General features: G+C 36.8%; 1 protein-coding gene across 5 annotated transcripts in view; it reads left to right on the top strand.

Moving 5' to 3' along the window:
- RMDN2 (regulator of microtubule dynamics 2) overlaps window positions 1-25,798 on the top strand; it is an 88,220-nt gene extending 62,422 nt beyond the window's left edge. For 3 of the 5 annotated variants that reach the window (XM_033176000.1, XM_033175999.1, XM_033176001.1), the window contains 6 exons: window positions 3,865-3,940; window positions 5,223-5,300; window positions 11,595-11,693; window positions 18,228-18,281; window positions 18,374-18,454; window positions 25,250-25,798. In XM_033176000.1, the coding sequence (XP_033031891.1) occupies window positions 3,865-3,940; window positions 5,223-5,300; window positions 11,595-11,693; window positions 18,228-18,281; window positions 18,374-18,454; window positions 25,250-25,303 (442 nt within the window). In that variant the 3' untranslated portion in view covers window positions 25,304-25,798. The remainder of the gene's footprint in view (window positions 1-3,864; window positions 3,941-5,222; window positions 5,301-11,594; window positions 11,694-18,227; window positions 18,282-18,373; window positions 18,455-25,249) is intronic. The other 2 variants (XM_033176002.1, XM_033175998.1) reach the window with 2 other exon arrangements.
- The last annotated feature ends 1,262 nt before the right edge of the window (window positions 25,799-27,060 follow it).

The raw sequence follows: 27,060 nt of genomic DNA, 5'->3' as shown, positions 1-27,060 counted from the left end.
TGTTCAGTAATTTTGTTGATGGGGGAAGAGACAGAAGGTATGCTTATAAAAGTTACAGAGAAACACAAAATTAGGAGTAACAGGGTATATGATGGATGACAAGAGTAACTCAAAGATTTTAACATGTTGAAAAAGACACCTAACAAGTTATGATTTAAAGAAATAAATATGAAAGGAAGGATAGAGAGAAAGATGTCAAAAATGACTAAGGATAATAGGGAAATATAGAAATTTGAATAAAGTATAGATTTTAGTTAATAGTGTATTAATATTGGTTCATTGTGACAATTTTATATCAATATTGTATATCAATATTGGTACAGTTTTGACAAATGAACTGTAGTAATGTAAGATGTTAACAACAGGGAAAACTAGATGTGGCATATAAAGAAATTATCTGTACTATGAGAATTTTTTTGTAAATTCAAAACTATTCTAAAAGTATATTTAAATAGAAAGTGGCCTAAAGTTTTAAGTCCAGATAATTTGGAAAATGATAATGCCCATGACAAAAATAGAGAGTTTGGGAGGTAGTTGTGTTGAATTTGGAAGGATTAGAATTGTTCCCCAAACTGGAAATCATTGGGAGGAATGATTGAACAGAATGGCAGAGACCGTTTCAAAATAACACAGTGAATAGACAATTTGAATAGTCCTACTTCTGTTGAAGAAATGGAATAAATAATTAATAACTTTCCAAAACAGAAAGCATCAGGACCAGACGGGGTCATTGGTAAATTCTACCAAATATTTAAGGAGAAAATTATACCAATTACATAAGATAGAAGTAGAGGGTACACTTCCTAACTCATTGTTTGAGTGTAGCATTACCCTAATACCAACATCAGACACTAGAAGGAAACTGTAGTAGACCAGTATCTCTCCTGAACATAGAAGCAAAAATCTTCAATAAAATATTAGCAGTTTGAATCCAACAATATATAAAAAGAATTACATAACCAAGTGAGATTTATTCCTGGTATGCAAGGCCAGTTCAACATTTGAAAATCAATTACTATAATCCATCACATTAACACACCAAAGCAGAAAAAAATCACGTGATTATTTTAACAGATGCAGAAAAAGCATTTGACAAAATCTAACAGTCATTCATAATGCAAAGAGAGAAACTCTCAGCAAACTAGGAATAGAATGGAATTTCCTCAACTTGATAAAAAAAAAAAAAAGCAACATTTACAGGAAACATACAGCTAACATTATGCTTCATGGTGAGAAACTTGCTTTCCAACCATTAAGAAACTACGATCAAGAGCAAGGCAAGGATGATCCCTCTCACCACTGCTTTTCAACATTATACTGAAAGTTCTAGCTAATGCTGTATAACAAGAAAAGGAAATAAAAGGTATGCAGATTGGGAGGGAAGAAATAAAATTATTTGCAAATGACATGATTGTCTTTGTAAAAAAATTTTTTTTTAATATCTTGGAATTAAGCAATTACAACAAGGTTGCTGGATTCAAGGTTAATGTACAAAAGTCAATCAGTTTCCTCTATACCAGCAATGAAGAAGTGGAGTTTGAAATTAAAAACATATTACTATTTACATGAGCACCAAAAATATTGAAATACATAGATGAAAATGAACAAAGTATGTACAAGATCTCTATGAGAAACGCTTAACAAATATTCAGCAGGCGAATGAATGAAACTGTGTATATCCATTCAATGAAATATTATTCGGGACTAAGTAGAAATGAGCTATCAAGGCCATGAAAAGACATGGAGGAACCTTAAATACATATTACTAAGTAAAAGAAGGCAATCTGAAAAGGCAATATACTATATGGTTCCAACTATATGACATTCTAGAAAAGACCAAACTATGGAGACAGTAAACGGATCAGTGGTTGCCAGGGGTTGCGGGGAGGGAGGAATGAATAAGCAGAACACAGAGGATTTTTACAGGAAGTAAACCTTTTATGTAACACATTACAACAGTATACACATATCATTATACATTTATCAAAACCCGTAGAATATCAAACACCAAGTACAAACCATACTGTAAACTATGGACTTTGGATGATATTGACGTGTCAGTGTAGGTTCATCAGTTTTAACAAATGTACCACTGTCGGGTGGGATGTTAATAGTGGGGGAAGTTGGCCAGGCATGGTGGCTCATGCCTGTAATCTCAGCACTTTGGGAGGCCGAGGTGGGCAGATCCTCAGATCACCTGAGGTCAGGTGTCCAAGACCAGCCTGGCCAACATGGTGAAATCCCATCTCTACTAAAAATACAAAAATTATCCAGGCATGGTGGCACATGCCTGTAATCCCAGCTACTCGGGAAGCTGAGGCATGAAAACCGCTTGAACCTGGGAGGCAGAGGTTGCAGTGAGCCAAGATCATACCACTGCACTCCAGACTGGGTAACAGAGCATGACTTTGTCTCTAAATAAATGAATAATAGTGGGGGAAGTTGTGGGGGCTAGGATAGGAGATATGTGGGAATCCTCTGTACTTTCTGCTCAGTTTTGCTGTGAACCTAAAAGTACTCTAAAACATAGTTTATTAATTTTTTAAATAAAAGAACATAGGCCTGAGGCAACAATAAGTCTTTATAAAACAGTTTGAGAGTCATTTTTTGTCAATCTGCTTTTCTTGAATTTGAAATCTCTGGAAAGATTTATTGTGGATCTAGAGAGGTACATGAAATTCAGTCTGATTTTAGAATTCGTGAGTAGTAGTGTATCCTAATCTAGTTAAGTTCTGAGGTTGTTTTTAATAGGTTGATATGGTCTTCCTCCTTGCTTCTACTATAGCAGATTCTGTTGATTATACAGAAACTGAAAACAGAGATCAAAAAGGTCATAACTGAAAAGTGGCAATTTTATTGGTTATGCATAGGTGGTATGAATTTGTGTCTGGGAATGGTCTTACTGTTCCAAATTAAAATTGTTCACTTTTTTTTGTACTTGGAAGTTATGTGTATTTACAGAAATGACTGAGATAAATAACATCCGAAGTTATATTTTTCATCTTAGTCACTATGACAATGCAAGTAAAAATTAACACCTACTCTTGAAATATTTAAGTAAATGGATATTTTACCTTAGACAAAAACACTCTGAAATACTTCAAAGATTTTTGTACAGATAGAAACACTCCGAATGTGAAAAGCAACATATCCTCAATTTTTCCAGTAAATAAGCAAATTGCGGAACAAATATTGCACGCAACTTAAAGTCAAATAATTATTTGTGTAAATTTTGTATTCCCAGTGAAAACAAATAAATGACCAATGGCATGCACTATTCTAGTAATGCAGTGTTTCCAGGAAGGGTTGAAGGAGACGGGGAAATTTTTTGAAAAAGCATATTTTAAAATTACCTTTGATTTTGGTTTAATCATGGTATTTATTTGCATATTTATTAATATTAAAGGAGCTCATGAAATTGTAAGTTTTTTAAAAGAGGGAATGAATTTTTTAAGTTGACTTTAACTGTTTTTAATGTTATAAATCTATTGACTATATTTTTTCTAATTTAATACTTAAAATGATTAGACTTTTTCTGAGTTTCTTCATGACTTTAATATTGATGATGATGATAGTGGCAGGTAACTTTTATTGAAACTCCCTATGTCCTGGGCACTGTTCTAATCACATTACCTGTTTTAGCTTATTTTACCCTCACAATATTCATATAAATATTATTAGTATCCCCAGTTACAGGTGAGAAAACTAGCCTCATGTTGATGTCAAGTATTTATTATTGTTAGGACCCTTATATGAATACTCTTGTTAAATATGAATGAATGTTTTAGAGTACCTTTTAATGTTACATTTTGGTAGCATTTTACTGAAAATTTACACAATGGCCACTGTTTTTATCCTTTTCAGGTATGCAGTTTTGTGTGGCTATGTATCTGAGTTTGAGGGTTTACAAAACAAAATCAACTATGGGCACCTCTTCAAGGTATTTCTTTTTTTTTTCTTCATATTTCTTTTCAGATCCAGACTAATGGAAGGGTATTTATTAATAATAAAAATGTTTTAATGTAGCTATATGTTCCATCAACAGGCATAAACCAGATTATTCAACAGATTAAGCTCTGGGAATTTGCTTTTTTGTTTAAACATTAGAAAATGAAATATAATACTCTTTAAATAGTGCTATGACAAAAAGAATTATTTGGGTGGTTAAAGATTATTATTAGTTCAGATTCTGAAAGAAGTCACAGAGTAGATGAGTATTACCTTTTCAAAGATTAAGAATTAGCCAGCCGGGTGCAGTGGCTCACACCTGTAATCACAACACTTTGGGAGGCTGAGGCGGGTGGATCACTTGAGGCCAGGAGTTCGAGACTAGCCTGGCCAACATGCTGAAACCCCATCTCTACTAAAAATACAAAAATTAGCCAGGCGTGGTGGTGGGCACCTGTATTCCCAACTACCTGGGAGGCTGAGGCAGGAGAATCGCTTGAACCAGGGAGGCGGAGGTTGTAGTGAGCCATGATCATGCCACTGCATTCCAGCCTGGGCAACAGAATGAGACTCTGCCTCAAAAAAAAAAAAAAAAAAGCTCTGTGGTCATAAGCTCAATAACATCATGAGTGTGACCAGCACTAAGTAGTTAACAATCTCTGCATATTGATTTGGTGGAGGAAAAGTAGGATCCAGTCTAGGATTTAAATTTGCCATAATAGACAAATAAAGTAAGTAATCCACACACACACACACATAATGTATTATTTGCCTCTATAGCTCAATACATAACCCTCAATGTCAATAATTACAGAGATGAGTAAACATTTCTTCCCTATTTTCTAGCTCCCTATAACCATTTGATAATGCCAAAGGAATAGATTTCTCTCCCATCTAACTCTTCTATTTTTTCTGCCATTATCCCCTATTCCATGTCATTTGATATTTGTAAGCTCACCTCAGAATCAGTAACTATTCACTAGTTAAGTCATAGGTAGGCAAACATATGACTTTGGTGTTTTCTATTTTTATAACAGTATTTTGGCTTTAAATTACACATAGCTTTATTAAATCCAAGTCACAGTTCCGGTTCTGGTTGTAAGCAATCATTTTGGTAGTTTAATTATTCATAAGATTTCATTGTATTAATGATAGAGATGGTGAGGACTGAGACAACATTTTAAAACCACTTTTGAGTTACTAGGCTGTGGTATAGTTCCATTCAACAATATCTGAAACTTGGGAGATGATTTTCCTTTGGATGCTTCTTTCAGGAACATCTAGATATAGCAATCAAACTTTTACCAGAGGAACCCTTTCTATATTACCTCAAAGGAAGATACTGTTATACTGTAAGTTGAATACCTTTATTTATAAACTTTATTTGAATGTAGTATGATTGTAGGATAAATTTTCAATGACTTATTGTTTTACTTTTACCCAGTGCCTACTTTAGGGAGAATTATAATACCAATATAAATTTTATTTTAATGTATAATACATATGTTAAAATTGTATGTGAATTTATAATTTATACATTATAATTTTAAAATCTATAATCTAGGTATTTTATAATTTATAAACTTGTAATTTATATATATGTGTATGTTATATGCCATATTTTATATATATGTGACCTTTTTCTTTCCTGCTTTTTCATTTCTTTTTGCAGTAGTCACATTCCCTCCCTTTGTAGATATCTCAGTTTGGGATCAACCATCCACACATGCCCTGTGTCTAGGTCACTACTCACAGTTCTGTAGGACTTTTTTTCATCCAGTAGTGTATACTGAGCACAAATTATGTGCTAACTAACTGGCCAGAGATGAATAAAACACTCCTTGCTTTTAAGGAACTTAATTTGGAAGGGTTACGCGACATATATAACTCAAATAAAAGCAGTTGGTCCATGTCTTAAATGACACTATTAGTTCATAGAAAATTACAGAATGTGAAAATGTATCTTAAGAATATGTGAAAAAAATTATTGTGAAAGGACAATGCCATTTTTGAATGATAAAATTAGGGTAGGCAAAGAGATAACTTCTTTATTGCAGCCAAAAGAGAATTAGAGGTGAAGAAAGAAGTTTGCTTTTATTGAACGCCTGCTCTATGCCAAATATGCATTCTGTCCTTTATATTTCTTGTTGCATTTCATCCTTAAAACAGTGCTATGAAGCAGTTGTTATTTATACCAGTTTTAAAGATTAAAAATCTGAGTCTTCGTGATGTTAAGAACCTTCCCAAAGTCCAATGAAAGAGGCAGCACTGAAATTCAAATTTAATTCCAAAATTTATGCTCTTTATATTGTGTTACATACAAAGAAAACTTACATTTTGTTAAGGAAAAAGGAGTAAAGGTACATCATCTGTTTTTCTCATTTTTTCCTAGTTGTAAGATGGCAAAGTCAAATAATAGAATGACACTCAAATTTTTATAACCTACTCAATGTTGTAAAATACACAATAATGCCTTCATTCTGTGAAATATTGCACTGTTGAGTACACTATTAATTTACTAAGGTTGTATTACCTCCCAGCAACTCACATGTTTTACTTACTGTTTATTTTCTGTTGATCCAAAGTTATCTGAAAGATCTTCAAGGAAAGAGTCCATGTTTTACACTTTTTGATAATTTTCTTTCAGCATCTAGCTCAATTTTTTGGCACTTAAGATAAGCTGCTTCTACAAGAATTTGTTGTTTAAATGATTGATTCACTAAAACTAGAGAAAAAGTACAAAAATCAAAGAATATGAAAAGCAGTAGTAATAATGGCTAACATGTACATGGCTCTTGTAAGCATTTTATGTGACTGTAAACATTTTATATATTGTAGCTCACTCACTTTTTCAAAAACCTTATAAGGTTAATAAGGTCAGTAATTTGCTCAGGGTCACTCAGCTAATAAGCAGTAGATAATAAGTAGAACAGGATTCAAACACAGGCAGTTTGTTTCTCTTTTTCTTTTCTCTTTTTCTTTTTTTTTTCTTTTTTGAGACCAAGTCTCACTCTGTCACTCAGGCTGGAGTGCAGTGGCATGATCTCGGCTCACTGTAGCCTCCACCTACTGGATTCAAGTGATTCTCTTGCCTCAGCCTCCCGAGTAGCTGGGATTACAGGCGTGTGCCACCATGCCTGGGTAGTCTTTTTTTGTATTTTTAGTAGAGACAGAGTTTCACCATGTTGGCCAGGCTGGTCTCACACTCCTGGCCTCAAATGATCCACCTGCCTTGGCCTCCCAAAGTGCTGGGATTACAGGCATGAACCACTGTACCTGGCCCAGGCAGCTTGCTTCTAAAGTCTTTGCTCTTAACTAGTAAGCTCTACTGCCTACAAATTATAAGTATAGGTAATGAATATGAATTGTGGGAGAGGAAGTTGGAACTCTTTCCACCAGGGGGAATCAGCTTCCGCCAAGGTAATAAAGCAAGTATGAGCAAATGTGTAAAGAATGTTTCCAGCGTATGCAGAATAGAGAACTCAAAATTTTCTGGCCACACAATATCTTAAAGTGTGTGTTAGCTTGAAGTGTGTATGTCTATTTCTAATCAGGTCAGTGAAAGAACCTACAGAAAAAAATAAAATAAAATAAAAATAAAATAAGAACCTACAGAAAAATTAAAAAATAAAATAAAACAGCCAAAGGCCAGAAACAAAGCAAGAATACCAGTTCCAAGGACTGGTAAACCAGCCTTGAAACCACCTGATAGTCAGGGGCATTTACCAAGATTGGTAACCTGAAGCTTAGTCTGCAGACCTTTGTTGGGTTTGGGGGACTACAGACCTGAGCAGAGCAGAGAGCAGCTTGAAGACTGCCACAAATATATAGGACTCAAAAAAGTACAATGGCCGGGGGGCGGAAAAGATGAACTTAAATGAAGTTTATTCAGCAGACGCTTATAGCAGTGAAGATTCATTTTCAGCTGTAACAATTGGGAAGATAGAGCTGAAAAGAGGAAATGCTCCTACGATTTAAAAACCATTTACCCAACCTCACAAGTTTCTGGAACTTCAATGTACATTACCTGTCTAGGCTTAAAAGCCTAAGAAAGAAATTTTTATTCAAAATGGACTCTGATCTTCATGCCATAGAGAAATGGCAAAAGCACATGCCAATCCTCTGTAGAAGAAGGTACCTTTAGATAGACTTTGTAAAACTTTCATAGAAAGTATCCCAACAATGATGATTTCACAGTCAAAAATTATGGACTATACAAGGAAACAAACGAACAACAATGACAACAGAAAACAAAACAAAACAAAAAACCAGCAGTGGACCTAAAAGGACTTCAGATTTTGGAAATATGGGATACAGAATATTAAATATCTACATAAAATGTGTTTTTTAAAATAAGAGGAATTGGCAGGGGATAGATGAACAGCATGAGCAAAATTCAGTCCTGCTTTCTGAAAATAAACTGTTTGTTATGGCCATGTAACAGGATAAGCTAGAACTTTCAAAAGGACTTGACAGCTTTTCTCTTACTCCAGGATGTCAGGCAGTCTTTATAACATTACCTATGCTAATTACAGCATTTTGTCTAACACCTATTATAGCCATAAAATTAAATCGAAAAGATGAAAACTAGAAGTATTTCCATATATGTTTGACTGTTTTCCAGATCACATTTCAATTACTTCACAAAAAAAAGTCTGTGAGTGGTAAGCAAGCATATGAAAAGATATTGGTCATCAGTAGTCATTAGAAAAATGTGAATTAAAACCACAGAGAAAGACTGCTTGCTATATATTCACTTTTTAAAGGGGCTAAAATTTAAAAGATGGCAATAGCAAGTACCAGTAAGGATATAAAGCAATTGAAACTCACATGTTTCAATGGGAATATGTGAATAATGAATATATGATCAATTCCTAAGTATTCACCAAGAGAAATAAAAATATATGCTCACACAAAGACTAGCATATGAATTTTCATAGCAACTTTAGCAGCATAACAACATGCATGACTCTTCAAAGTGTTATGCCAAGAAAGCTCACAAAAGACTACATAATTGCATAGATATGAAACTCTAGAAAAGGCAAATTATAGTCAGATCAGTATTTGTCTAGGGCTAGGAGCAGGTTAAGGAGATTGACAGCAAAGGGGTATGAGAGAACTTTTTAGGATGATGAAAATGTAGTATATATTGATTGTTGTGGCAGTTACAGGATTGTATGCATTTATCAAAACTCATTGAACCGTACACTTCTAATGGAGGAGATTTTATGTAGATTGTACCTCAATAAAGCCAATTTAAAAAATACATAGTGACTGATATACATAGATAGTAAACATGTAGAAAAGTTATATCAAATAGTAAGCAAATAAATAATAATCAAACTAAAACACACACACACACACACACACACACACACATATATATATGGTTTCAGGCTTCTGTTGGGGGTCCTGGAATATACTCCATGAAGAGGAGGGGATGACTACTGCTACTGCTACTACTACTACTACTACTACTACACACACACACACACACAAACACACACACACACACACACATAAATTTTAAGGCAAAAGTATATCTAGAGATAAAGAGCGTAACTATATAGAAAGTTTAATTCACAAGAAAAGTATTTATAAACTAGTGTGCTTCTAATGACAGCCTCAGAACTATAAAATAAAAACTGACCAAATTATAAGGATAAATGTACAGATCAACCATATATACTGGTAGTTTCACCCACCCCTTTTGGTAATTGATGGAACAAGAAAACAAAAAAGTATTAGTTTGTAAAACATGGAAACTCTCATTTAATAAGCCTGATCTAATAATTATGAAGCCATGTGGCTAACCATTGGAGAATGGACATCTTTTCAAGCATATGCAGAATGTGGACTAAAATGGACCATATATGAGGCTGGGAAACAAATCTTAATACATTTTAAAGAATTGATGTCATGCAGTTTTTCTGACCATAATGCAATTAAACTAAAAATTTTAAAAACAAAATTATAGAAAATGATAATAAAAACCCCAAGTAGATGCCATTTGATTCCTACTCATTTTATAAAAATTTTAAAATCTCGGTATGAGGTGTTGCAAGGATATGGAGCAGCAGGAATTTTTACATTGCTGTGGAAACATAAATCAGCATGACTACCTTGGGAACCATTGAGTAGTGTCTTTTAAATTTGAATATTTGCCTGCCATGTGATCATGCCTACCCACAGAGCCTCACAAATGTGCTCCAGAAGGCATGTGCAAGAATGGCTGTGGCAGCCTTGGTCCTAAGAGCAAAAAAATGAAAAAGACCCAAATGTCCATTAACAAAAGAGTGGATAAAAACATTGCTGATGTCTGTTGAAATGATAAAATATTTCAGCTATTTAAATGACTGAACTTCAGTCATAACTGATTACCCTGGATGAAATCTTAGAACCATACCATTAAGTGAAAACGCAAGTCATACAAGAAATAAGCAGTATATTATTTTTCACAAAGTTCAAAGCAAAGCAAAAATAAGCATACCAATATGAAAAATTATGTCAAAAAATAAGGAAATAATTTTTTAATTAAAGGATAATGAACTGGGTGAGGTGGCTTATGCCTGTAATCCTAGCAGTTTGAGAGACTGAGGCGAGAGGATCTCTTGAGCCCAGGAGTTCAAGCCTACCCTGGACAATATAGAAAGACCCTATCTCTACAAAAAATTTTAAAAAATTAGTTGAGCATTTGATGCACACCTGTATTCCCAACTACTCAGGAAGCTGAGGTGGAAGGATTGTTGAGCCCAGGAGGTCGAGGCTGCAGTGAGCCATTATCATACCACTGCACTCCAGCCTGAGCAACGAGGCGAGACATTGTCAACAACAACAACAACAACAACAAAAAAGGATATTGGCTACCGAGGTATCTAGATGATGGGACTGAGAAGGAAGATACTTTATGGATTTGGACAGAACATCAACAGGGTCAATACCCTCTTTAGTTTTATTTTTGAGCCAGCTTAATCTTTTAGAATGAACATCTAATATTTATATTTGGGGAAAAAGGAAAACTTTTTAGAAGAAAGCAAAAAATCAATGGTAATATGAAATTTCGTTTTGATGGTTATTGATTCTTTAAAAAATCTTCTGGATTGTAAATATGTATGGTGGGTCCCCATTCCCCACTCCTTCTGGCTTGAGGATCCCTATTCTGTTTACATTTCTGAGATGCTGCTTCTGGGTCAGGAGGCCAGTTGGCAGCATGGAGTAGGCAGGAGGAGAGCAAAGGCAGTCTTATAGCCCCTATGTGCTGTATGAAGAAATACACCATAGTTGCCTCAGAATCTAGAATCAGATGAAAAAACAGGATCGGCATTATTTCCCACCCCACCCCTTTTCCCTCTGATTCGACATAAATCTTCTTATCAAAAGTATTTCGAGTTGGTTTTGAAACCAGTGCTTCTGGACCCCATGGTTCCTTAGAATTGTGAAAAAGGAAGGTAAAATATTAACATTAATACCATGAGGGTGGTATCTCTAATATATATTATTTATGGATCTAGATTTACATTTGTATATGTTATATCTATGTACACACACACGTATATACATATGACATACACATATCTAACTGGGGAGCGATAATCCATTCAAAAGGTGAACAACTTTCTAAGAGTGATGTTGTTGTGTATTTGCAGGTCTCAAAACTGAGCTGGATTGAGAAAAAAATGGCTGCTACTCTGTTTGGAAAAATACCATCTTCAACTGTACAAGAAGCTTTACACAATTTCCTTAAGGTACATTTTGTCTATTCATTATTTTAGTGTCAGGCTGATTACCCTCTGCACCAATCTCTGCTACCATTGTCAAGCAAATCTTTTCTCCATGTAGAACCTCAGTTTGAATCATAGTTTTGGCATGTTCTGTTTTAAACCCCTCATAATGCAAGTTATTAATATGTTTTAAGTCTAAACTCCTTATAACAGCTACTTATGCCCTAGGTTCTAGGAAGTGCAAGCTACTTTTTAAAAATAACTCAGCAGCTTAAATGAAGGTTTAGGTATGACAGCCCTTACTACTAAGTCCAAGAACAGCTCTCTGAGTCATGTGAGCATGTGCAGAAACAGTCACGCCCTGATGGTTAGACTTAGTCCCAGTACTCCTGATTAGCCTAACACAGAACCAGTTTAATCTTAAATAAATAAAAGTGCCAAAAGGAGGAGTTATTTTAAAAGCTACCTCCTAAAGTTGCAGACATTTCTCTGGAAGATTCTTGGGATATCAGACCAAATCAGTATTCTCAATCCTGTCTTAAAATGTGTAATCGCTGTACTATACAACTCTAAGCAGTAATATATGTGTGTGTGAGCACACATGTAAATGTATAATATAGCCACCCATATAATCAACTTCCTGTTGGGGTAGTAATCCCTTTACCTTTCTCTGGAACCAACTTCAAAATTTTATAGTTACTAAATGTGTTTTCCTTCCCAACCTACCTACTTCAAGTTTATAAAAATGCAGACAAGGCTGCATGCGGTGACTCACTTCTGTAATCCCAGCACTTTGGAAGGCCGAGGTAGGAGGTTTGCTTGAGGTCAGGAGTTTGAGATCAGCCTGGGCAACATAGCAACACCCCATCTCTACAAAAAGTAAAAAAATTTGCTGGGCATGGTAGCATAACTACAGTCCCAGCTACTCAGGAGGCTGAGGCAGGGGGATCACTTGAGCCCAATAGTTCAAGGCTGCAGTGAGCCATGATCACACCACTGCACTCCAACCTGACCAAAAGAGCATGACCTTATCTCAATAATAATAATGATAATAATAATAATAATAATAATAATAATAATAAAAGTCTTGTGCATGCTAATATTTGTGCTGTACTTCAGGGATCAATTTTGTAGAACTGAGAGGGAATTTGTAGATCATGTAGTCTAAGATGGTGAGTAGGTTTCTTCTCACTTTCTATCTGTCACCCCCAATGGTCAGTGGCTGCCTCAAGTGAAAAAGTAAGTGTCCTGAAATCAAGCACAAGCCCAGCAGAAAAGAGTTCAAAAAATAAAAAGAAAAGGGCTGTACATTTCTTGTTTTTTATGTAATTGATCCCTTTTTTTGTTTTATAAAAGGGGAGTCAAGACCTCAGGAACTTAATTTGTTCCATTTCACACAATGGCAATCAAAGATTTGGTTTAAATATGAGTGAAGGCTAAGACTGTATCACTCCCATATCTTCACCTTTTTCCTACCACTGAAAATTAGTTCCCTCATTTTAAATTGTATAAGAATGTAGATTATGATCTATTTAAGATAAAATATTTATATAAAAGATGCCAGGTTAACTAGCAAAAATGTTGTCTGTACTCAAAACTCATTTCCTCATAATATCAAAGTTGTAATTGAGGAGCAGGTTTTCAGAACACTGTAGAAAAGTTCTTGAGATGCTAATGTGCCTGAAATAATACACAGATAAAATCAAAAGTGGGTAAGTAGCACAATAATGTTGAGGTAAAGAATGCAAATTTTGGAAACAGACTGCCTGGTTAAATCTTAGCTCTACCACTTACCAGCTGATTAACATTGGGCAAATTGCTTAACATCTCTCTCAATTTAATCAATAACATGGAGATAATAGTACTTACCTCATAGTGGTGTTGTAAGGATTATCTACATTCCTACAAGTAAATTGCTTAGAGTGTGCCTAGCACCCAGTAGTCCTCAGCAAAAACTCACAGAATTTTAATTTCATTAAAATTTAAACACTTCAGCAAACCATCTTGGGGAGCCCCGCATTAGGTCATTACTTAGACTTTAGTCTCAAAATGCATTCCATGTTGTTTGTCAAAGGAAAGAGAGGAGGCATCAGGAATGCTTCTTGCCATATTTACTAGAACAGCTGAGGGGACTGAGGGTTCTGGAGTGCTGAGGCTAGGGCTGTGGTGGAACTAAGAGATCTGGGAGGTGGAGGAGAGGAAAGGGAAACAGCACAGACCCTGGCTCCCACATCCAGGCGAGTCTGCAACCCCCTGGGTCCTACAACACAGCAGACCATGTTGTTAGGACCCAGACTGTAGGACTCCTGCCCCGAATTCACCCCTCCAAAGAGCATTCACAGGGGCCAGGAATGTGTCTCTAGAGCCATCCAACTGGGTCCTGTAGAGGTTGAGAGCACTGAGTTTAGAGTTAGATGAGTGAAGTTGAGACCTGAGCCTTTCCTGTCTGAATGACCTGGACACATTTCCTTAGTTCTCCCACTCTCAAATTCTTCATCCGTGAAATGGCCATAATAATACCTACTTTGTACAGTTTTTGTGAAGGTTACAAAAATAATATATTTTATATTCTTGGCCCAGGGTCTAACATGTTAAATGTTCTTTCTAAAAATCAATGTTAGCTACTATTGTTTTGCTATTATAGCAGGGGAAGATTGGCCCTCCACAGCCTCAAAGCATCTAGGAAGGTGGTTTAGACACCTGTAGGAATCATCTGTGAATCCCCTGGAGAAATTCTTTCAAACTATAGCATGCTTCCCACATCATCCAAAATGCTGGCATGATTCCCTAGGGCACTGATTCTCAACCTTGGCTGTGCATTGCAGTCATCTGGGGCACCTTACAAAATGGCAGCCCAGGCCATGACCCAGACTCATTGTTTCAGAACCTCTGGGTATCTTGAAGTATAGTTTATAAGCAATAAATTGTACCCATTTTAGGTGTACAGTTCAGTGAAGTTTGACAAACTTATATACCTATGTAACCATTACTGTAACCACCACCATTTCAAAATAGCGTTTTCATTATCCTAGAGAGTTATCTTTGTCCCTTTGCTGTCAATTTCCCCCATCTCCTGCCCCAGGCAACCACTGATCTGCTTTCTATCACTGTAAATTAGCTTTGCCCATTCTAAAATTTAATATAAATGGAATCATACAACATGTACTTTTGTGTATATCTGATTTGTTTTACTCAGCATACTGTTTTGAGATTCATTCATTTTATTGAGTGTATCAGCAGCTCCTTTTCATTGCTGAGTAATATTCCATTATATGGATATACCATAATTTGTTTATGTGTCAACTTACTGATAGACATTTGAATTGTTTCTGGTTTGATACTATTTTCAATAAAGCTTCTGTGAACATTCAAATGCAAGTTTGGTGTAGACATATTTTATTTCTCTTGGGTGAGCACCTAGGGGTGGAATTGTTGGGTCATATGGTATGTGCTTTTAAATCTTTACCAGTGTTTTTAAAGATCATAAAGCTATTGATTCCAATGGCAGCTGATGGCATGGCTGGAAACTGCTGGATCAGAGGATGGGTGTGTGTGGTAAATGACAGGTGTGGCAATGTTGGGAGACAGGCTACCCTGATTGCACTTACTGTTTGCAATCATATGATCCCTGAGTCTGTACTAGTGGCTTCCCCAGCTGCAGAACTCTCAGCTGTGTCCTGATATGGTATAAGGCTGCTGCTTGAGCTTATAAGATGTTTTAAAGAAGAGCTAATTTATTCAACAGTGTTAAGCACATAACTAGTGCCAAACATGGCATCAAATACTGGGAACACAGAAATGACCAACATAGTTCCTGTCTTCAAGGAACTTGGATCGCCAAGACAAATTAAATATGTGTAACATTCTTTGCCAGGTGTTATGATAAAGAGTGTTCTAAGGGCCTCTTTAGAAAAAACTGCCTCATCATTGGAACATTACATTGAAACATTAGCATTTGAGTAATGCTACGCTCCTTGTAATTCATCAAGGCCTTTTATGAAAGGTCAGAATCCGTTTTACCTTAGGAATTCAGTGTTGTTAGTTGCCTGTGTTCTGTTGGGCTTCAGTTTTTTAAACCATGAGAACAAAAAGAGGTGTTCTTATTTATAATCACTTTAGTTTACTAAACATAGGTGTTAAGGTATATATGCAGAATTAGAATGCCAGTACTAAAGAAATAAGCTCTTGACATGCATACATTGGGGCAAGTTGTCCCCAGTATGGGATTCGTACAGAGCTGAGGCAACTACCGGGTATAGAAGAAGGTATAATTGAATAAAGTTCAGTCTTAAGTCCCTCTTATTAGAATGGCTCAGGAAATTCTCTTACCAAACTAGAAGACTTGATATGGAGATGATTAGACAAGAGAGAAGCAGAAGAACCAGAATCCATGGATGGCACTATAGGATGGTCAAGGCTCTGGCTTGATTGAAATTGACAACTTCCTTTAATCTGTTGGTAGCCTTGCTGTCTCTCCAGCAGGTTTCATTCCATGCCCAGACACTGTTAAGCTACCTGGTTTTAAAGTTTTATACCGAGTCTGGCTCCCTACCCTTGGAGAGTTTTGTCCTCCTCCTTCTAGAACCTTCTCTTTTGGATTCTGTACAGAATAAAATGTCTTTTAAAAGAGATGTGCCCTCATAAGATGTTGGACCACTCCTCAGCACCCTGATTTGGATTTATCTTCATTAGTATCTCTTTAAAATATATATATATATAATTTTGATTCAGCTATTCAACTTCTGGGAATCTCCCTTATAGGCATAAACACACATATACACAAACATATGAGAAAAAGTATGTTCATTGATTATTAGTAGCAATAATGAAAATGGAGAATAAATCAAGATGTCCAATGGGAAATGCTTCCTTTCATTATGATTCATGCAGAATATGAAATACGGCTCTTAAAAATGATGAAGTATATCTATGCTAACATGAAAATGTGTTTGTAATATGGGGTGAAAAGTCTGGGGCCAATATGTAGATTTTCTATCAATGTGCACATTTATTCAGTTTTATGTATTTATGTGTATTTTTCTAGCTTTACTGAGGTATAATTGACAAGAATTATATATATGTAAATTATATATATGTAAAATGGTTCCATTTTGTTCATTTTCAAAAGCCAAATATCTGTTTTTTTATTTGCCTATACTTGGCATGGTAGGATACATGTCAAACTGCTGATAGTGGTTACCCCTGGGGCATGAGATTGAAGTTGAAAATAAAACTAGGAAGGAGAAATTTTCACTTTTTAATTTTGGAAATGTCTGGATTGTTCTTACCTTGTGAAACAAGGATATTTTTGTAAATATTTAAAAGCATCCTCTTCTCTTGTGTTCTACCCCGCTGTAGGGTGGAGATTCCAGGTTGTAAGTTTGCTTGCCTGGGCCTTCAAAACAGTGAAAGCTGACTCTGAAGCAAGACTGACTTAGGTTCTAAGAAGAGCTGTCTAGTAACAATCCCATACCTGAAAGAATTCTTGTTTCCCAGAGATAAAGTAAAGAAACTGGTACATAACAAGGCTGACTTAGGTTCTAAGAAGGGCTGTCTAATAACAATACCATACCTGAAAGAATTCTTATTTCCCAGAGATAAAGGAACTGGTACATAAAAGATTAGTAGATAATAGAAAAGTACCTTTATAATACCCACTCATGTCTACTACCTGGACTGGTTATTTCAAGGATCTGTCTTTCCTTTAAAAGTCCATGATTTGATGGACTTCAGATATTATTTAACTCCTGTGGAATATGTTGAAATCATAAGAAATCAAATATTAATCTAGTGGAAGATGCTTGCCATGGGGTACCAGTCATGCTCTACTCTCATTTTCTAAATAGGTAGTGAGGCCGGGAGTGGTGGCTCATGCCTGTAATCCCAGCACTTTGGGAGGTCAAAGGGGGTGGATCGCCTGAGGTCAGGAGTTTGAGACAAGCCTGGCCAACATGGTGAAACCCCATCTCTATTAAAAATACAAAAATTAGCCAGGCATGGTGGCAGGTGCCTGTAATCCCAGCTACTCGGGAGGCTGAGGCAGGAGAATCGCCTGAACCTAGGAGATGGAGGTTGCAGTGAGCTGAGATTGCACCACTGCACTCCAGCCTGGGCGACAGAGCAAGATCCAATGGATGGATGGATGGATGGATGGATGGATGGATGGATGGATAGACAGATAGATAGACAGACAGACAGATAGATAGATAGGACTTGTCCTAGGAATATCACCAGTTGTTTGTTCTTGAAAAGAATAGAGAAAAAAGACTGAGGAAAATGATTATGTAAAGAAATCTCAAAACCATAAAGTATCTCATTGCTTTGTAAGCTTTATGACCATGGTAATCAATTTTATTTTAATGGCTAAATGCAAAGGCTATGTTTCCACTCAAAAGATACTTAAACTGATCAAGTGATTCAAATGTGAAACAACCAACCTAAATTCTTAGGGCAGTTTGGTTCATAATATTTGATTTATTTAAATATATTCTCTTCATTTGTGGTTATTGTTATTTTAATATTGCCCTCTTATTCTCTCATGTTTTTCTCTCAAATCAGGCTGAAGAACTATGTCCTGGTTATTCTAATCCCAATTACATGTACTTAGCAAAGGTAATGAAGACCACTGTTCTGCTTTAAGATCACTTTGAACCCGTCACATAAAAACATGATTATGTTTAATATTGGTTATTTCTCATTTCCAGTGTTATGCTGATCTTGAGGAAAACCAGAATGCTTTGAAGTTCTGTAATTTGGCATTATTGCTTCCTACTGTTACCAAAGAGGTAAGTCCAGAAAGTGACAGTGCTGTTGTCTTATTAGTACTATTCAAGCTCAAAATATGAATAACTTGCTTAGATACGTTTGTAGTTTTCTCTATTCAATTTTATGTATTTATTTTTATTCTAGCTTTATTGAAGTATAATTGACAAAAACTATATATATATAGCATGATGTTTTGATAGACATATACGTTATGAAATGACTACCACAATCAAGCTAATTAACACATTCATCACCTCACATAGTTACTTTTTTTGTTGTTGAGAATGTTGGAGATCCACTGTCTTAGCAAATTTCAAATATACAATATAGTATTATTAACTATAGTCGCATTGCTGTCCTTTAAATCTCCAGAACCTATTTATCCTGCATAACTGAAACTGTGTACCCTAGATCAGTATCTCCTTATTTCTCCCACCCTCCCAGCCCCTGACAGCCACCCTTCTATTCTCTCCTTCTGTGATGGAGTTTTCTTTCATACTAAAACCTTTGACTTGGATTTTACATGTACTATGAAGTTTTAAAATTTGCTGTATCTCTGTAAGATAACCTGTCACCAGGAGGCCCTAGCGGTTAAAACATCCTGATGCTTGTTAGATGTAAGACAGCAGGGAGTGAAGCAAGCATAATTCCTTCACTGGGAAGGAGGTGGCGCAGCATAATTCTGGGGAGCTGGGGATTAACTATATAGGCAGTAAACAAGCTAGACAGGTGGCCCAGCCTACAGCAAGGGGAGCGACCATGGGTTGCCATCCTCAGTCCCCAACTCACAGCAGTTATGGCTACCCAAGGCCATGACAAAGATGAAAAATATGTAATAACATGTTTTTGGTTTTTGGACACTGGCCATTAATGAAAAAAACTATTGCCCTGTCTCTTGCCCTTTTATTCAGGAATTCAGGATTCTGGGTATGCTGTAAGTTTCAAGCATTCCACAGGCTTAACAACTCAGTTTGCTCCTATGAGCTGTAGACTGGTGTTGTGGGAACAACAACAACAAAAATAGGTATATATTTTCCTCCTCTTCTCATACCACCAAACATTATCATCCTCTAAATCATAACAGAAAAGAAATGCCTCAGAAAGAAAAAAAAAAAACCTCCTCTTTTTCTGTGTTGGAGCAGTAGATGTTCCAATATTTATTGTGATCTGAACTATAAACAAATAAGACATGCCTGCTGCCTTCTAGGAGGCTATAGCCTAGAAGGGAACATATGGTGTGTGTCCAAATAACTGTAGCTCAAAGCAGAAAGCATGAGGGACTAAGAGAAGTACAAATCCTCAGTTATGGAAATTTTGAAAAAGGAGAAATTATTTTCACCTAGAAGAGGCCAGGTGGCATCAGAGGCAACTTTGAAAGATCTATATAATATGGAGTTGTGGACAAGTACATTGCACGTCATGAACAGAGGCACAAAAGAAAGCAAAGCTCTGTTTGCCTGGAGTGAAAGGAATGTGCCCACTTTCCCCGGACCACAGCTGGGGTGTGCCAACCTCCCAGCCATTCTCCTCACAGCTTCCTTGCCTCCCGCCAGGCCATTCCTGACTCCCAGTAGCAGCCCAAGCAACAGATTAAATGTAAACGTCAACATGTCACTTCCCTGCTCAAAACCCTTTGCTGTTGGGATGAGGGTCAGAATTTTCAGCATGTCCTTCAAGGCTCTGATTCAGTATCCTACCAGTCTCTCAAGCTTCATGTGTTCCCTTTTCTTCCCTCCACCACCCAACCTGCTCTTCACCCTTAGAACATACTGTTCCCACTTCCTGAAACACTCCTACCCGCCCTCCGCTCCTTCCACTAGCTTTGTTCCTTCCTGTCCTCCAGGCCTCACCATGAATGCTGTTTCTTCAGGAAAGACTTTCTTGACACCTGCTGGCAAGAAAGCCCCCTTGCTTTTCCTTGCTATCATTTCACACAGTTATTATGTCATTATTAATGTGATTGTTCCATAAGAATCACAACCAGGTTTGTGTCATTCATCACTATACCCCTAATCCTGAGTATACTGCCTAGCATATAATAAGCACTCGGTAAGTGTTCATAGAAAGAACCAAGACATTAGTATCATACAAATAAAAATAGTAGTGTCAATAGTAATAATAAAGAGGACTCATAATGAATGTAAGAAGGCTAGACATTGGAATTATTTCTGTAATAAGCAAAATAGTTTGAGCAAATATTTGTCACATTGCATTTTTTTCCTCAGTGATGTCTCCATTTGTATTCTTAGCAATTTTTTTCCAAGTAGTAAAGGTATGTAAGGAATATTTCCATTTCTTTTTCAATGAGAAAATAGGATGAAGTGAGTTATGTGTAATACCCCTCCATCTCTATAAAGTTTTTTCAGATTGAAATATACCCCATTAGTGATTTTGCTAACCAAGTTTATTCATTTCCAAAATGTCTAGCAATGCCACTAGTTGCAAGAAGACAACCTAGCCATCAGTTTGCTCTCTCATGTGAAATTTCATAACATGTTTGTTTCTTTCTTGTGGCATTTATAGCTTCTTCCTTGCATTATAGTCATTTGTGGACCTGTCTTTTGTCCCCTGTTAGGGAACTCTCAGCTCATCGTACTGCTACTTGATATTGGGAGTGTCAGTCATTTGGTCTCTAGAGCCCAGATTCATAGGTGTAAGCAGCTTTACATTCCCAGAATTTGAAACGATGGTATTTTTATTATTCATGTGGACTTTTCTTGACCCTAGGAAAGTAATCTCAGATCCTGAGAAACATTTCTTTTTTAAAAAAAGGGATTTCTGTGTCTGAGACAGTGTGAGAATGATTGCTGAATGAAATAATGACTCCACTGGCAACCTGAAAGTTGTTTGCCTGGAGGCAGTATTAAAGTTCATCAACTTGGAGCCTACTGAGAAAGCTCAAATATAAAAAGCATTATGTAATATTTTGTTTTACGATAAGAGATGTGCTAAACTGGTAAAGAAAACCCTGTATTTAAAAATTGCTGAAACATTTTGAAATGGCATTAATCACCTTTCTAAGACAAACAGACTCATAGACTAGTAAATCCAGTGTTACCAGAAACCAACCACAAGAGGAAGTGCACTCTGGGAGTGCTAAAAGTTAACAGCTCATTATATTTAGCAAGTGGTATATAGTTGTCTTTGAAATGGCGTGTTGATTAAAGTTCTGAGCTGTATTTCCAACCTGTTTGATGAGTTGAGAAGCACAACTCTCATTGGTAGCTGCTCTTAGTAACAAAATCCTAATTCTGCTTTAAATGTTCTTTCTGAGTTACGATATCGTATTTGATTATCTTAATTAAGACATTGGTTTTCAGGATAGGTTTATAAAACAGAATTTGTATCCATTCACTCTGCCTTCCTGTTATAGAAATGCTACAGCTCAGGGTAATAAATGAGTCACTTGCCAAAATCCTGTAATGTTGTCTCATTTGCTAGAAATTCTTGTTTGCCCATTTCTTTCTGGTTGAAATTTATTTCTTGTAAATTAACTCATCTGTGCTATCCATGCCTGGAGAATTATTCCTAGTACTTTATAAAAAATTAATAAGACGGCCAGGGGCGGTGGCTCATGCCTGTAATCCCAGCACTTTGGGAGGCCAAGGCGGGTGGATCACCTGAGGTTGGGAGTTTGAGACCAGCCTGACCAACATGGAGAAACCGCATCTCTACTAAAAAAATTACAAAATTAGCTGGGCATGGTAGCACATGCCTATAATCTCAGCTACTAGGGAGGCTGAGGTAGGAGAATCGCTTGAATCTGGGAGGTGGAGGTTGTGGTGAGCCGAGATCATGCCATTGCGCTCCAGCCAGGGCAACAAGAGTGAAACTCCGTCTCAAAAAAAAAAAAAAAAAAAAATTAATGAGGCTATTAGAGTATAGATAGTATAGACAGACTTTTCCCACTCTCTAAACAGACATTTTCATGATTTGTGGAAAGTCTGTTTACAACCCCATCTTTCTACTGTTTTGACTCTTACCTTCTTGTCATTTGCATTTAAAATGTATTATTTCTTAAGATTTTGCAATATATATAATGGTCTTGGTTGTATTATTTAAATTGATCTTAAAAATACTGTAAAGAAGTTTCTTAGAACCCTTTTATTTATTTTCTTGAAATAATTGATGATATAGCATCAGTTTGGGACTAGCTGTTCTTAACCAGTACCCAGTCTCATGAAGTTGGTGTGTGATAATCATTACCCAAATGCTAGGAGAATAATGACAATTCAATGTAAATAAGTCTCTCTCTTATTTATCCAAAGTCTTTAACAGAGAGTATTGATGTAGTTTTCTAAACTATATTTTTTCAGCACTATCAGATGAAATAAATCTATATTTTTGAACGTGTGTGTTTGGGTAAAAGAGGGAGATTATCTTTATTCAGTTATTTTACAATTATAGAGGTGTTCTCTGCTAGAGGCTTGGGATACAAAGAGAAAAAAACAGATACCTCTGCCATCATGAATTCTGTGGTCTGGTGGGAAAGGCAGGCACTGAAAAAGTCATAGCAGTAAAATTTGATGAGTATTTTGGAAATAAAAGCACAGAGATTTGTGAGAAAATAAAACTGGTACTACAACTTGGGCCACGGGCCTGGAAAGGTCATCCTGAGGTTTTGCTATATATAATCTAAGGAAATTAGAATTTAAACCCAGTTGTTTAAATATTTAAGACTTGCTTGGACAGTAGAGGGCTCAATAAAAATACAGGTTCCTGGCTTTTTCTAGAAAGTTAGAAAGAAGCTCTGAGCTCCAGAATGTGGTGACCCCAACCTCAGTATCATCGTGGTCTCACTCAAGTTTCCATCTGTCTGAGAAGCTTAGTGCTCAGATGGCCCCTGGGTGAGATTACAGAGAAAGATAGGTGGTGACTGAGTTCTTGACAGTACAACCATAGGAACTGTTGACTCTTGGCTGGGCGCAGTGGCTCACGGCTGTAATCCCAGCACTTTGGGAGGCCGAGGTGGGCAAATCACGAGGTCAAGAGATCAAGACCATCCTGGCCAACATGGTGAAACCCCGTCTCTACTAAAAATACAAAAATTAGCCGGGCATGGTGGCATGTGCCTGTAGCCCCAGCTACTCAGGAGGCTGAGGCAGGGGAATCACTTGAACCCGAAAGGGGGAGGTTGCAGTGGGCCGAGATTGCACCACTGTACTCCAGCCTGGCAACAGAGTGAGACTCCGTCTCAAAAAAAAAAAAAAAAGGAAATGTTGACCTTTAAGGATATGGCTTTGGATTTTACTCAGAAAGAGTAGACCCTGCTAGACCCATCTCAGAGGAAGCTGCACAGAGATGTGATTCTGGAGAATATCCTCAAAACCAGCATCCAGGCAGTAAAGTCTTAGAAACAAAGACAGAACTTGCATGTAGAATATCTGCAGGAAGGAGCGATCTAACAACATGTTAACACTGAGATTTATAAGGGTGAACTGTGTTCCTCCACAGCAGAATTGGCCTGGGGAGGGCCAAATTAGTAATGCAGCACAATCACATGACTTTAATTTGAGGCTAGAGAAAGTGTGCTATCTCAGCTCGAAGGTGTGGATAGTTCAAATCTGGGAGAAAAGGAATAACCTGAGCCCCAAACCATAACCTGAATTCTTATAAGAGTGCAGTTGCATAAATATAGCCAATACATTTGGTGCTTGAAACATAATGAAAACCTTAAAATTAATCATATAGCTATGCAGCTGACCTACTAAAAAGGAGAAAACTTCTGTATGCAAAGGAGAGTAACTCACCACATGAATGTAACCAACGTGGAAGATGTTAACTAGGGACTATACTGAATGCTCGGCATCAGATTCATATGTGGGAAAATAAATGAATAAATGAAGGTATTTGAGCAAGGCTTTAACAGCCTGTTATGTCCTCAGTGGCAGAGATGTCACAGTGGAGAGGAGCCCTGTGAATATAATGAGTATGAGGAAGTTGTCACAGTTCAACATTGACTCAACATGTGTTAGCTCACACTGGAGGGAAACTCCATAAATGTAATGAATGTAGGAAACACTTCATCCAGAGAGCTAACTTATTCATACCAGAGAACTCAAGAGAGAAACTCTGTCTGTAATCAGTGTGGAAATGCCTTCAGTGACCATTTATCCTTTAAACAACACTGTGAATTAACACTGGAGAGAAGCCATATGAATGTGATCTATGTGGGAAAGTCTTCATTTAATGATCTCATCTTATAATGAGACAATGCACATGGAGAGAAACCCTATAAATGTACAGCATTTGGAAGAGCCTTCAACCTCAGCCCTAACCTTTATAGGTGGTCTCACTGAAGTTTCCGTCTAACTGAAAGATGCCATCTTTTAGATACCAGAGAGCTCCCACAGGGCTAAACCCTACACCCTTCAGGCAACGCTCAACCCTTAATATGCAGAAAAAACTTAAGAGTAAAACAGGAAAGAAAGTGGCAAGTTTTTCCCAGGAGGAAGAAACCTGTTGGGAAAACACTAGATAATTCATGCTGGAGAAGGAATTCAATGAAATAAACACGATAAACCCTTTACTCATAGAGCAACACTCCAGCACATGTGAGGATTAATGCTGTATAAAACACTCACTAAGACAAAAGCAACTTGTTAAAATTAAAAAAAGAAAATTATTAAAAATAATAATAAAACACTGTCAGTGACCTGAATTAGGGAAAGTATTTGGTGACTGCACGTACCTTCGTGAACCTTGAAGTTCTCATGTTGGGGAATCTCCTCAAGTTAATGTAAGTCTATTTCAGCACACTAGAGTATCAAGATGAATGCATGAAATTTCCTTATGTATTTGTATTTTCTTCATAGGATAAAGAGGCACAGAAAGAGATGCAAAAAATAATGACTTCCTTGAAGAGGTAAATAACCGAATTTACTCTTCAACAAATCAGATGTGATCTACCAAAATTTAAACGAATCAAAGTTTTATTATCCTTTTCTTCATTTTTGATGTAAGGGTATTGTGCTCAGATTTGAAGGTAAAGCCATGTTTCTGCAGAATGCATTCCACTAGTAGCACTACGAAATTAATTATGTTATTTGGAGACTCTATATACTATAATGTCAATACATAATCTATAAACATGTATGCTTTGTATTTTTCTTATCAATAAACTGCAGCCTTCAGAATATTTCTTTAAATATTTAAATCCAATAAAATGAATTTTCATGAGTATTTTATTGTTTCAATGGAGACTTCATAAAACAAAATAATTTCATTAATGTGGATGAAAACTGGAAAACTGAGCAAAGGACATGAACAAGTTGTTGGCAGAAGAGAAAAAACTAACAGATGTAGTATTGTAATCAAAAGATGTGAATAAAATTACAATAAAATACTCTTTTACCATCAAACTAGATTTCACTCGCGTCCGAATGAAAAGACCACCAAACAGGCTTTGTGTGAGCAACAAGGCTGTTTATTTCACCTGGGTACAGGCAGGCTGAGTCCGAAAAGAGAGTCAGTGAAGGGAGGTAGAGGTGGGGCTGTTTTATAAGATTTGGGTAGATAATGGAAGATTACAGTCAAAGGGGATTGTTCTCTGGCTGGCAAGAGTGGGGATCACAAGGTGCTCAGTGGGGGAGCTTTTGAGCCAGGATGAGCCAGGAGAAGGAATTTCACAAGGTAAAGTCATCAGTTAAGGCAAGGACCGGCCATTTTCACTTCTTTTGTGGTGGAATGTCATCAGTTAAGGCAGGAAACAGCCACTTTGACTTCTTTTGTGATTCTTTGCTTGCTTCAGGCCATCTGGACGTATACATGCAGGTCACAGGGGATACGATGTCTTAGTTTGGGCTCAGAGGCCTGACACTAGCAAGGATTATTTTCTTCATTCAGGAAGCATTCAACGCTGGCAGTATTGTTATGAGATGGAGCATTCTCATACACGGTTAGTGAGAGAATATTTTGTCACCTGGGTACATCAAATATGAAAATATAAAAGAAATTTTAAAAGTACTTTGGCACAAACCTTTGGTAAAATTTATTGACAGCCTTTGAAAAGTATTAAATCTTTAGTCATGGAAATAATCATGAAGAGTAAAGTTCAGTGACTGATTCACAAATGTTCATAACAGCATAACACTATGTCCAACAGTAAGAAAGCAGCCACATTGAAATATAACTACAATTTAATAACATTTTGACATTAAAAATTACAAAAATGATAAAGGCAATTGCACAGAACATCTTAAGTGCAAGTATAAGTCAAAAATAGTACATACATAGTGAGAGACAGGACTAGCTGGATTTCCTAGGCCGACTAAGAATCCCTAAGCCTAGCTGGGAAGGTGACCGCATCCACCTTTAAACAGGGGGCTTGCAACTTAGCCCACACCCGACGAATCAGAGAGCTCACTAAAATGCTAACTAGGCAAAAACAGGAGGTAAAGAAATAGGCAATCATCTATTGCCTGAGAGCACAGCGGGAGGGACAAGGATCAGGATATAAACCCAGGCCTTTGAGCCAGCAGGCAACCCCCTTTGGGTCCCGTCCCCTTATATGGCAGCTCTGTTTTCACTCTATTTCACTATTAAATCTTGCAACTGCACTCTTCTGGTCTGTGCTTTGTTACGGCTGGAGCTGAGCTTTCGGTCGCTGTTCACCACTGCTATTTGC

The sequence above is a fragment of the Trachypithecus francoisi genome, unplaced genomic scaffold, assembly GCF_009764315.1.
Source record: "Trachypithecus francoisi isolate TF-2019V2 unplaced genomic scaffold, Tfra_2.0 Lachesis_group17, whole genome shotgun sequence".
Lineage (NCBI taxonomy): Eukaryota > Metazoa > Chordata > Mammalia > Primates > Cercopithecidae > Trachypithecus > Trachypithecus francoisi.
This window is presented reverse-complemented; position numbering and strand designations above follow the sequence as displayed.